The sequence below is a fragment of the Corythoichthys intestinalis genome, chromosome 10 (assembly GCF_030265065.1).
Source record: "Corythoichthys intestinalis isolate RoL2023-P3 chromosome 10, ASM3026506v1, whole genome shotgun sequence".
Taxonomy (NCBI): Eukaryota; Metazoa; Chordata; class Actinopteri; order Syngnathiformes; family Syngnathidae; genus Corythoichthys; species Corythoichthys intestinalis.
The window spans coordinates 48,766,872-48,779,973 of NC_080404.1; the positions used below are offsets into that span (position 1 = coordinate 48,766,872).

The window sequence follows — 13,102 nt, forward strand, 5'->3', positions numbered from 1 at the left end:
GAGCATGAGCGCTGAAATACATAAGTACAGTCGGTGAGAAGGGGCATGCAAGCAGCCTCTCAAATATCCAAAATCTCTCCATTTTTTTTTTACCCGGGAGCTCAGTTTGTTTCATTCTAAAACATAAAGTGTTTGTAATGTTTCAGATTAAGTGCACCAGGAATTATGTTTTTTTGTTACCAGTCAGTCAGTCAGTCAGTCAGTCACAAGGTACATTCCGAGAAGTGTTATTCATGTTGTCATTTGCACATTGCCTGCACAGACGTCAGATAATCCACCACACTTTAATGATCGAGGACTGCAATTTTCGGACTATAAGGGGCACCTGACTATAAGCCGCCACCCACCAAATTTGACACCAAAATGGCATTTGTTCATCCATAAGCCGCATTGGACTACAAGCCGCAGCTGTCCTCACTGTATCATGGGATATTTACACGTAAATATATTAACCGATAACACTCGACTGTGGCGTCATAATATTGTCATGAGACCAAATGAACCACCATGAAACTTTGAACCTATTAGCTGCAAAGTTTCATTGCTTCAAGAAGCTTCATTTGGCCATCACTGCTCCCTTGGGGGAGACAGCCAACCTCTGCTGCCACCTGCTGTCAACGCTGTTGTCGTCCAACATGCCTCCTAGCATGCATTGCAGCGCTACCGATGTAAATAACAATCAAAATTCATGTTTTGTGCTAATTATTTCTTCAGTTACTGATCCAGTTGTTTCATTAATTGGTAGTTATGATATCTGGTAACACTTTATTTGACAGCAGCATCAAAAGACATGAGAAAGTCATAGTTATGACAAGACACTGTCTTGAGCATTAATGGATGCTTGTAACAGATGTAATTTAGTGTCATCCGGCAAATTATCTCACTTCTGAATGGATGTAAAAGATCCGAGTTGGACAAAAATGGAGTTAGTGACATAATTTACCAGATTACACAATGACATACATATGTCATAAGCATTCATTCATGCCCATGAGTGTGTCATGTCGTAATTATGACGGTCTTACGACAGTCTTATGACGCCGCTGTCAAATAAAGTGTTTTCTATTAACACAAATAAATCAACAAATAAGCCGCACTGAACTAATAAACTGCAGAATTGAAAATGAGGGGAAAAACTTGCGGTTTATAGTCCGAAAATTACGGTAAGTGCGCCATGTTTTTTTTTTTTTTTTTTTTTTTTTTTTTTATTTAGGTTGCGAGTCAATCATAAAGTACATGCCAAGAAGGGTTATTCACGTTGTCATTTCCACTTTGCCTGCACAGAAATCAGATAATCCATCACATTTTAACAATCGAGTAATTGTTTTACACTTAAATATTACAAATGGTTGACTCATTTTGCATTTATTTTAAGTTAGCTGTAGCTAGTATGTGTAAAACAGTCTCCAAGAATGGATTGAATTCAAGTTTAGAGATTTCACTATACTGGCTTGGACTCAAGGTTTCATGCTGTTAACAACTCTGACCAAGTCCGATTCCTGCACCCCACTGTCTTGCATGACTAATCCTCTTTTCCCGTGTGATTCTGCTGTCAGCCGTTAAGGCAAAGATTTTGGCCAATATATTCTCTCTCTACAGCCCAGGTGGCTTACTTTGGGAAGACGCGGTCCTCTGCGGAATGCACATGGTCGGCTCTTTCTCTCTGGCTATCACCCATCAGCGTGCTTCCTCTCATCTCCAACAATATCCAGAGTGGATTACTGTAGGCGTCCATTTCCCCCACTTTACCAAGGATGTACAGAAACTCTTGAAGAAAACATTTAATCCCCCTCTTCTTCACCCTAAAACAAACTATGGATCTGTGATATCAGTCGTGTTTTACACCATGCATCACTTTTGGGGTTCGACAGGAACTTACAAGGAGCATGCTAGAAGTACACTGCGTTACAGCCGCATAGGCCTCTTTTCATTATACATTTATCTCATTGGGTGTTGAACTGAGTCCAAGTCGATAGTGGTGGTTGCAGAGAATCAAAACCACTGGACCAAACCGACCAGCTTCAATGGCTGTATTCATTAGGGACTCATTGAGGCTGGCGTCTGTACTGTACGTGCACAGTTCTGCTTTTGAGCTGACCGGGATGCTGAGGAACACCAGGTTTCCAAGCTATAAATCGAGTGTTCAAATCTGTGTGTGTGTTTGCGTGCGTGCGTGTGTGCACAAGAGAACATATGCCAGACCATCTGTCAACAGTGATGGGTTACATTTCGTTAACTAATAATAATTCTACACCACAATAAAGAAGAAGAAAACTTTCCTTTTGAGTGAAGGCATGAGGTTTAATCTTGTTTACGAGAATCCACATGACCTCACAACTAAAAAAAAAAAAATAAGCGAAGCACAATTATATTTGATTTCCAGCAACATAAATGTCGACGTGCCAGTGGACACTCCAGGCATGCGCCCAGAATAAAAAGAAAATCAAATAAAAAGATGGCATATCTGCAATTTAATCCGTAACATCACATTTTTCCCCCCACTAAATACAATATTATTTTTCATATGATTAGAGAGTGGTTAGCATGTCATAGTTCTAGGGCATATTTGTTTCATTATAATAATTTACTAAAGACGAACGTACTTATTATAATGCATTGCAAATGACTAGACATTTGGCTCCATTTAGGACAGTCTGACAATCAGTTAAAATACATCCTCACCGCTGTCTGTTAACTTAGTTTTACTCGGTTCTTAACGAACACAGCGCCAGTTTTGGAGCATTTAAGTTCAAGGAGAAAATCCATTTTTATGAAGTTACACGATATTCTCGAAATAAAGTCTCCTTCTTGGAAATCAAATCAAACCCAAATGACCATTTAACGTCGCCTAGGGGATTTTCCTGGCCATTTCACAAAGGTCATGATGGCAGCATAAAAGATAGCGGTGAAATCTTGCACTTTTAAAACTCTCTACAGTAGTTCTGAGCCTTCAACATTTATTTAATTAACGCCGGTGTAGTTATTTATTGCTCTGGACAAAACACGGCATCTTGCTCATACAAATCTATTACCGCTTATGAGACCAACATTTACCGTAATTTCCCAAATATAAGGCGCACCCGTGTATAATGCGCACCCCAAATTTACTTGTAAAATCTATTGAAAATTATTATACCTGTTTATAACACGCACCTAATTTTAGCACCAATAAATAGAAGAATACAAGAAAACAGAGCTTGTGTACAGATACAGAAATGTCATTTACTGACTGGTGAAACACAGCACAAGCATAGCATATTGGTAGTTCAAAACATTACCATAAACTGACAATATTTACGGTAATAATATGATTTGACAACTTCTCCAACTTACCAGAATCTAGGAGAAAACAAAACAGACGTAACTTTTCTTTTAAAGGCTGCTGTATAACTTGCTCATTTCATCATGATCAATAAATGTTTCTTCCACGGATTGATACGGTAAAATGAAAGTGAGAACATAAGTCGGAAATCCAAGAGAGCTCATCGCTGTCGACACGACAGTAACAATAGGAACTATTGTTATTTGGGTTTGATATATATAGATACAGTTGACGGACACACACAGGAAGTCTGTTGTTGGGTTTGGTATGGTCCGAGTAGCGGAGCTGCAATAAACGTTGACTCAAATGAGTTCAAGAAACTAAATTCTGTGCTTTATGAAGAGTGAAAAAAGCAGAATTTAACACAGACGAAATCATTCGGCCGAACAGAGTGAAGTATTACCGAAACAAAATGGTGACGTCACGTACCGTAATGGTCGGCTACGGATCACCGCATATGTTTCTTCAACACAACGTGGCCGTGTCAATAAAAAAGAATCGGTTTATGTATATATATAATATATATATATTTTTTTCTCCATCCATGTACCCGTTTATAATGCGCACCATGATTTTACAAGTTGATTTTGGGGGGGAAAAAAGTGCGTGTTATATTCGGGAAATTACGGTAATAAAAAAATAAATGGGATAGTACTGTTTCTGTCACAAAAATTTTTAATAGGTTCAGGGTTTCCCTTAGGATTTTTTTGAAGCTTTGGTGGTTGGCTGCATCTGAGTCAAACAGCCTCACCATGTCATGTGCAAATGATATTTTTTTTCGTATTTTTCCCCCAAGAAGAACCATAACAAAGATCTATTCGAAATATGTCATTAACCAGGCTAATGTCATTGCTCTCAGTTACGGTACATGTACATAAAATGCGTAGTTGATTGCAGTCACATTACCCTACATAAAAATGCGACTTTTTTTCTCGTAGTAATAGTACGACTTACATCTCGTAGTCCTTCTTTTTCCTTTTATTTGGCCCTAAAAGGTACTACATTACCACAACAATAATGGCCCTTCTGTTAACGGACCCATTTCTAGGAGTAGGGAGAAATTCTAAAATCCATGTAAAGAGTTTTACTAGTTGAGGTGAGAAGGGGAATAGTTATTTTTGTTTTTCGTGAACTACATTTTCACACAAACGCACATCGAGGTACCATTTAGGACAGGTATGAGAGTCCTTTTTCGAGTGTTCCAGAGCTCGTGAAACTTGGGACAAAAAGCGCATTTATCAGGGTTTCGTCAGCTGTGATTGCCTATATCCGTCCGCTAAAACAGCCTGATAGCACAAATATAAGTGCGCTTGCCCCTCTGCTCGTTGATGTGTTGTTGATGTTAGCGCGGTGACACTCTGAAAATAGAGCAAGGCTCTATTTTAGGCCGCTCCTCTCGGCGAAAATTCAATCAAACTTGCCGTTCCATCCAAGATGGCTGTCCACCGCTCAGTCTCGATCCAAAATGCTGTAATGCCCCGGATGCGGCGAAGAAGGAGATGAGTCGGTATTGGCTTATCCACTTTATTGTGGCAACAATAATAAAGTAAAATAACAAAATTACTCACGATCTCGCCTGTTCTCCCATTCTTCCTACTCGCTTCCCCCTACGTCACAGCTCCTCAGTCCGATCGCCTCTTAAGGGGGCCGCGCATAGTTATGGAGATTACACAATGAATAAGTTGCCGCTGAACCCTCCACGCGAGGCTGCTGCTAGTTTGAAACGGCCTTTAAAAAAAACATTTGCAAGGCATGGCGGCTATTATTTTGGTGTGGCGGTGTGCCACAATCTTTTATTTGTAGGGGAAACCCTGGTGTTTATGAATTTTGGAGTAACAATACACATCTTCATGAAAATATTGACACTCAATTTAAAACATATTCACCCTCAAATTATTGTAAGTGGCCTTCATGTTAAAGACGGATGCCCAAAGTATTTATGATATGTATGCAAATCGCAAATTTCTTTCCTCTGATAATAATGAAAATAATGTTTTAAATAAAAAAATGACACCACTTACAAGCGCACACAGAGAGACTCGAACACAGGTGCATGGGAAAATGGGTACTATTTGTCACCAATAAGGGCGGGCAAGCTGGAATATATGTACAAGTAATTCCCAGGTTACGAACGAGTTTCGTTCCTACGCTGGCGTCATAACCCGAATTTCTCCGGAAGTCGGAATAAACCCTTTAAGTACTCCTAATAAATAACTATCCAAAAAGTCCAAAAGTATTCTATTTTGTTTGATGATGATAGATGCAAAATATATCTGTATTAGGGCTGTCAAAATTATCGCGTTAACGGGTGTTAATTAATTTTTTTAATTAATCACGTTAAAATATTTGACGCAATTAACGCATGCAATGAATGACCCGCTCGCATATTGCCTCAAACAGATTACAATGAGGCCGTTTGTGGACATTAAGAGTGAAGAGAATGCCACCGGCCGCTTGGGGGCAGCGCCGTTCCATACTCATGTTATTTCTTCTAAACGTGGGAGAATTAGTAGTTGTGAGACGTTTATACTGTATTCACAATGCAATGAAAATTGCTATTTGTGCTCCATACATATTTCGGTAAGTTTTCTTTCTTTTAGTGGCAATTATGTGTCTCTTGTTGTATTTTGGGTAAGATATGTACAGATACAGTGGGGAGAACAAGTATTTAATACACGGCCAATGTTGGCAGTGTATCAAATACTTGTTCTCCCCACTGTATATGTTATACAGTAAAGGCGAGTGGACACAGGCGTTCTTTGGACCGCGCCGTTTATTGGCATAAGCTTCGGCAACTCCTTCACAACAAACATAAGTATCGTTTAGTGAAAGCACAACAAAAATAATATTCCTATCTCTCTCAAAAAAATAATGTTCACAAAAAGAAAAGCACTTCAGTGTATAGTAATGAGGCCCTATTCTGACACACAGTTAAACAACAATGCAAAATGAACTTGCATTCCATATCAAAATAGCAATGCAAAATACACGTAAAACTTTTCACTCTATTTTTACTATTGTTATTTTTATTCTTCTTATTATTATTATATTAACTCTACTTTTGATTGAAAATTTTACAAATTTTATTAAAATGAAAACATGAAGAGGGGTTTTAATATAAAATTACTTAACTATAACATTTATCGTTTAAGAACTACAAGTCTTTCTATCCGTGGATCACTTTAACAGAAAGAATGTTAATAATGCCATTTGTGGATTTATTGTTACAATAAACAAATACAGTACTGATGTACAGTATGTTGTATGTATATACCTGTCGTGTGTCTTATCTTTCCATTCCAACAATAATTTACATAAAAATATGGCATATTTTAGAGGTGGTTTGAATTGCGATTAATTGCGATTAATTATGATTAATTGATTTTTCAGCTGTTATCAACTCGATTAAAAATTTTAATCGTTTGACAGCCCTAATCTGTATTGATTTATACTAGCATTCATGTGTATTGGTTCAGGTTATATACTGTTCCATTCAAACCTTGGTTTTCAGAAACAACTTTCAGAATAAATGTCTGGATTTTATTAGCAAATTTAAATTGCAATATTTGAACATAATTTAAATCATATTAACATACACAATAAATGCTAACTTGTTAAGAATCTCTTAAGTATGCAAAAAATAAACAATAGTCTTATACCACTCAGTTAAAATAATTTTCATTGGACAAATGGGATTTTTCAACAAGGGGGATTTCCCACTTTTTTTTCTTTTTCTTTTTTTTTGTTTTGTTTTGTTTTGGAGGGGGGGGGGGGGGTTACTACTTAATGTTAGCCTACATTGTCCTTCGCCAGTGGAATGATGCATTGCTTTAAAAAGTCATCAATTTCTTAATTTTTCCCCTTATTTTCATCTCTAAAGTGCATCAGTGGGTCGAGCAATCATGGAAAAAAATCTAAATCAGGATAATTACTTTATACCTCAATTATTATTAATGTATGATAATCTGAAAAAAATGTCTACATAGGATGCAAATAAAAATATTTGTAATAAATACATTTTAATTAATAAATGCACTTATAGGTATTTGGTTTCAAAAGTGTAAAGTCACAACATGTTCTAGCCCTCTTTCCTTCTACATCAGGCTGTTTACAAGAAAAAAGCAACAGCGTGTGTTTATTTACTGTCAACACTTTCCTGTTTAACACACGCTCTCAGCAGCTTTTTGCTCACGTTTTTCTGGTTCAATCGTTTCCAGCAGAGTTCACTACATTTCTCACAGTTTAATTAACGTTAACAGTAGAAAACAGGAGGATAATTCTCTCTAAGCAGCTTCCTACACGAGTTTTGCAGGTTAGCAAGTTCACACAGTTTAATGTTATGCTAACTCTGATGCAGGTCGGACTTTCAGTAGCAAAATTAGTGGAGTGTTCCACATCTCCACAACATTGACGTCTTTTTACATTACTTAAAGTGGCTGTGCTGCTGCTGCTGGCCGAAAAAATATCAAAAACCTTCTAACATCCCTCATCTTCGAAGGGGGCGGAGTAGGCGGCATGTCGTCGACATGTAGTTCTGTCTGGGCTGTCTGAGTGTGTGTGTGTGTTTGTGGGGGGTCCAAGTCATCAGCCAATCAAACGTGCATTTGAGGGGAAAAAATGGACATTCAGCAAGAGAAAAGGGGTAAATGTAAGTCTGAACATCATCAAAATAATTCCCTTAATAACTGTAGGCTCAATTCTGTCCTTAAAACATATGGGAAGACAATCTAAATTACCTATTTAACAGAACTCCTTATACAATGCAAATAAGGTTGCTTAAAAGTTGGTGGGGATGTTTTGAGCATCCTGAAAAGTTGGTAGTCTTATGACCCTACCATCCCTATGCAAACCTTGATCGCCATTGTATTAGTTAGGACACCAATTCCTTCCTACGTTGATAAATGTAGTCATTTGCTTCTAGCTACTGACGGCAACAGACGTCTAATCCATTTGAACTTGGAGGTTTAGAAGTGATCATCAACAAAAGTTTGCCCACCCATGTTCACTAGAGTGCAATTATGGAACTATCATCACACAGAGACACAAACTTTGCTTCATTCTGTAGCTGTGCACTCCTTAAAAGAGTTAAAGAACTATTTTGGCCTGAGCAATGACCAAAACATTAAGCAGTTGACAGCGTGTTCACAAAAATGTCCAAATGAATCTCCGGAGATGAATTCTCCTTGGAACACTCAACTGCACTCTCATCCAGTTTTGAATGCATGCCTTTAACCATCATCACAGAACCTCATCATGCGCTTTTGGCTAAGGCTGCAGTGAAGTCCTTCAGGATCATGTGTTAGTTTGCGTAACCCGTGGGCGTCCGGAATATTTTTGCAGACTTGTGTCAAAAACACCTTTTATTTGTGCTAAAAATGCTGGTCACAGTGTTAACAATTTCTGTGTTAACAACCTGGAGCCGGGACACACCACCTATAAATACAAAGTAAATGTATAAAAAGAGAGATGTTTTTCATGGCAACTAAATGGCATTGAAATGATTAAAGTCCCAAGTAGAGAATTCTGGAAAGAGCTAAAATGGTGTCATGTTGTCTCTGTAAGCCTAAGTGCTACTAGTATTCAGCTGCCTGTACTGTTGCAAACCATGTAGCTTCTCTTCTTTCCAGTCTCAATAATCATAGAAAAGACATTGACAGTCTCAAAAAGAGGAGCAGCTGGTTCTTTGGTTTGTATGAAGCTGACAAAATGTCCTTTCCCTCCTTGGACAGTTCCATTTTTTTACATCCCATCAATTTTTTTTTTCCTCCTAGCAATGAATTAAAGTCAATGTTCATTTTTCGTACTTTGTGTATGGTCATGAAAAGGAGCTTTGCATTCAGTGGTTTTGACATGACTTATTAGCACTCCCAAGCATACAAACGTGTATTTGCTCTCACTCAGTTTGTCTGCTTTTTGCTCTGACATCGTTATAAGATATAAAGACTTCAATACCAATTGCTTTGTTGTAAAGCCGACTTGCTAACTATGAAAATACTGTTGCCCCTCCCATAAAAAAAGTTGTTTACCAACAATCATTTAAGTAATTTATCATGTGGTTCGGCCACGAGTACTCTTTTCAGGAAATCTGCAGGTATAATGTTGCAAGCCTTCCACTAAAAAAACAAATGGCAAGGGTAAGTGTAGTTGATGAATACGATAACAGTTAGCCTAGCTTGTCTTTTTCTTTCTTTACTTCTTTCTTTCGACAGCAGACATATATAGTTCGGGATATTTATGTATAGGTAGTCCCTGGGTTACGACCAGTGTTGTCACAGATTACTTGAAAAAGTAATTTAATTACTGATTACGCCTAAAAAAAAGTAATCTAGTTACTTTACTGATTACTTCATTATCAAAGTAACTAAGTTACTTTAAAAGTAATCAATCAGTTACTTTTTACCCATTTTTCTCCCTTTGACGCCTCAACATAAGAATGACAACAGAAAAATGTCATCACATGTAATTGACTTTCCGATGATTGAATTTAAAGGGGAATATCAGAATTTCGCGCGAGCTTAGGCGCTCCGGAGCCCTGAAACTAACAAATATCTGACAAACTGCTTGGAATTTGTTGACATCAACTCCACCGACCAATTAAACCCCCCTAACTCTAAGATTAAGCCTAATGTCAAAACTTCTGAATTTTGGGTTATGGTTAACAGCATATCAGTGCCAATGTAAAACAATGCAAACTGACGGCACAATAATCAACAACACACAAGTGGATTGTACAGTGCAATAAACACAAAGATGGTGGCGGGCGCGGATGCGCGTGCAGCCGTGCACATTAACAACCCGGAAGTACTCCTCTCAACACACACGCGGTCAATTTGGCCACAAAACGTGGCGGTAACTAAGCACTTTACACTCAGTCGGACTTACAACACATCCCACAGATGCTAAACGAACACATCACCTCACGGCATGAATGTGCAACACGCATATGATGTACGCATATGATGTAAACAAAGCTTGCCAACTTGGAGCGATGACTGCCCGTCGTTGCTACAGCAAAGCTACGAAACGGCCCCGCATGTAGGGGGTCCAACCTTTTGCTGATACCCTCCAGAATGAAGGAAAAATACTCACCCTCATTCATGGATATCCACAGATCAACATTCCTTCGCAACATCTCAATACTCGGCGCAAATGTCCACCCGCCTCAGTCCCACAACACGTGACGCGAGACCAAAACAGGAAATAGCTAAGAGGTTGTCATGGAAACACGTACCGGGAACCTTTTATTTTAGCATTTTCTATTCAAAATGGTCTTCGTACATGACTACAATATTCTTCATTCTACATACGTTATGAGGCAATGAAAAAATAGTAACGCAGAGACACTAAGGAAACTAACTTTAATCAGATTACTGGTGTAGAAAAATGAACGCGTTAGATTACTCGTTACTGAAAATAGTAATCAGATTACAGTAACGCGTTACTAACTAATGCGTTACAGACAACACTGGTTACGACGTACTCGACTTTACGACACCGGAGTCTCGTCCGCCCTTTTGTCTCCAGTCTTTTTTTTAGTGGCATAAACAGTACTTGCTTAGTAGCTTATTTTACTTTATTAATATGACATGTTTGGTCCTCACTAAATGTGAAGTTGTTTAGCAGAGCGTCACTAGGTTTTATGAACAGAGTGGGGTTTAGGCCTCAGAAGTTACACAGGATGTAAGTGAATGTAGTGCACAAGCACAAAACTTCACAAACAGCTAACAAAGATTGCTTTTACATATACATATACAGTATATCTATATGTATGTATGTAATCAAAGAGGCTAATGCCATGATTTCAACCCACAACACAGTATTTGTTCATTCACAAATATTTGTAAATTGCACAGATTACATTTTGGGCACATATGTAGCAAAAATGGCTGTAATTTCAAACCCTAAAAAATACGACTAATTAGTTGAATTTACGTAATATCTGGGTTAGGCTAATTTGCCTTACACACACATGCACACAACCACCTATCCAAACATTATACATACATACAACATACAGTACAGGCCAAAAGTTTGGGCACACCTCATTCCATGCAACACAAATGAAGGTCCCAACCCCCCATCCATGGTTAATGTTAGAAACACAGCAGATGCTCCAGAAAGCAGTCACCCCAAAAATAGTAATAAAAAGATTGCACATTTAATCCTACGGGGACCTTTGCAGTGCATATCAGATTAACTAGCTAGCAGCAGCAGCTAAGTAGCAGCGTTATTTTACAGCTGGGATGTAACTTTTGACCACAAAACAACAAAGGTAAGGCGTGCGAAGAGATTGTAGTGTGCAAGCCAGGTTTTTATTTGTCAAAAACAGAGCAGTTGCTTTATTAATTACATGTCACTTTAACTGTTACTATCAGCAGTGATAAATACTCATGTTATTGGTAAACCTTCTTATGTCCATCCTTGAGCTATTCACGCCCTGCTCTGTTTGCGTCAGATGTACACACACATGCTGCTGGTAGTAGCGACTGCGAAAAAAAAAAGGTAGTACCGACTGCAAGCAAGTTCAAAGGGACAACGCGGATTGGCTTTTCAGAGAAATGGGCGTTCTCAATATGAAAAGTAGAATGGACTGGATAGCGACGCACTACCTTACTCTATGAAGTAAGGGGAAACTGACAGATTTATGATCATATTGAAGTTAATAATGACAGGTTGTACGATTATTGGTTTAACCTAATATTCTGGCAACTTCATAGTGAATATGTCACCATTTCTTCTAATGTTTTTTTTTTTTTTTTTTTTTTTAAATGAACACAAAATTATTTAGGGGGGCTTAAGATGTAGCCCCGCTAAAATAGGCCTAACGATGCCACTACTCTTCATCTTTACTGGCAGCAAACAAGGCAATTGTGCTTTTTGAAGCTTCTTACTTCACTTTTGACGATTTGTAAAGCTATAACACACATATGTACACTTATGTTCAAAATGACATGCATTTTAGCAATAAAACACTTGACACAAAGCAATTGGTGTTCAAACTGAATCTAGTCTGATCAGCATGTAAATTGAGTAGATTAAATTAGCCTAATTTGCCTCCGCTATCTTAAATACTACGGATGCTAACGTATTTACAATTCTCATACTCACGCATAAATCCAAAAACTGTAGCTGTAAACTTAATTACAAATGCATACAAAAACATATATTAGCTGAAACAACTTACAGCCTGATGTGGGCCAAACCAGAGCACCGCTACAGTATACTTTGTCCGTGTCAGACTTCTGAGTCTGCTTCTCAGTCATACAAGGCGAGAGTCCAGCCAGACCCAATGCTGCCACCGGAGGGCAGTATATCCTCCATCATGAAACAAAATACAATACTTTTGGACTTTTTGGATAGTTATTTTGTTGAGGTACTTAAAGGGTTAAATCCAATTCACGCAGAATTTCAGGTTACTTCGTCAACATAGGGTAGGAACTTGTTCGTAACCCGCGGACTACCGATATTTAACTTTTACCATTATTTGCGCAGTGTGTTGCGTAGATCTATAGGTAATTTCACTTATATTCTATTATCCTGTGCATGTGTTAAGGTGACCAATCAGTTTTAATTGGCCAAGAGAATACAAAAACAATCAACATATTACACATTTCTGTCCTGTTTACTTCCGTTAGACACGGCAAACAGTGAAATTAACAATGAAAAGTTATCAGAGAATCGGTTAATGTAATAGCTAATTCGCAAGAAATAGAAATGGAAAAAATGACAGTGCCAGATACCTCTGCTTAACTACTTTGGAATTATCTGGAAGAAATATTA

General features: G+C 38.0%; 1 protein-coding gene across 1 annotated transcript in view; it reads left to right on the plus strand.

Moving 5' to 3' along the window:
- crtac1b (cartilage acidic protein 1b) overlaps nucleotides 1–3,467 on the plus strand; it is an 82,388-nt gene extending 78,921 nt beyond the window's left edge. Inside the window, exon 15 of the mRNA XM_057849091.1 lies at nucleotides 1,600–3,467. Coding sequence (XP_057705074.1) covers nucleotides 1,600–1,727 — 128 coding nt within the window. The 3' untranslated portion in view covers nucleotides 1,728–3,467. The remainder of the gene's footprint in view (nucleotides 1–1,599) is intronic.
- Nucleotides 3,468–13,102: the final 9,635 nt, after the last annotated feature.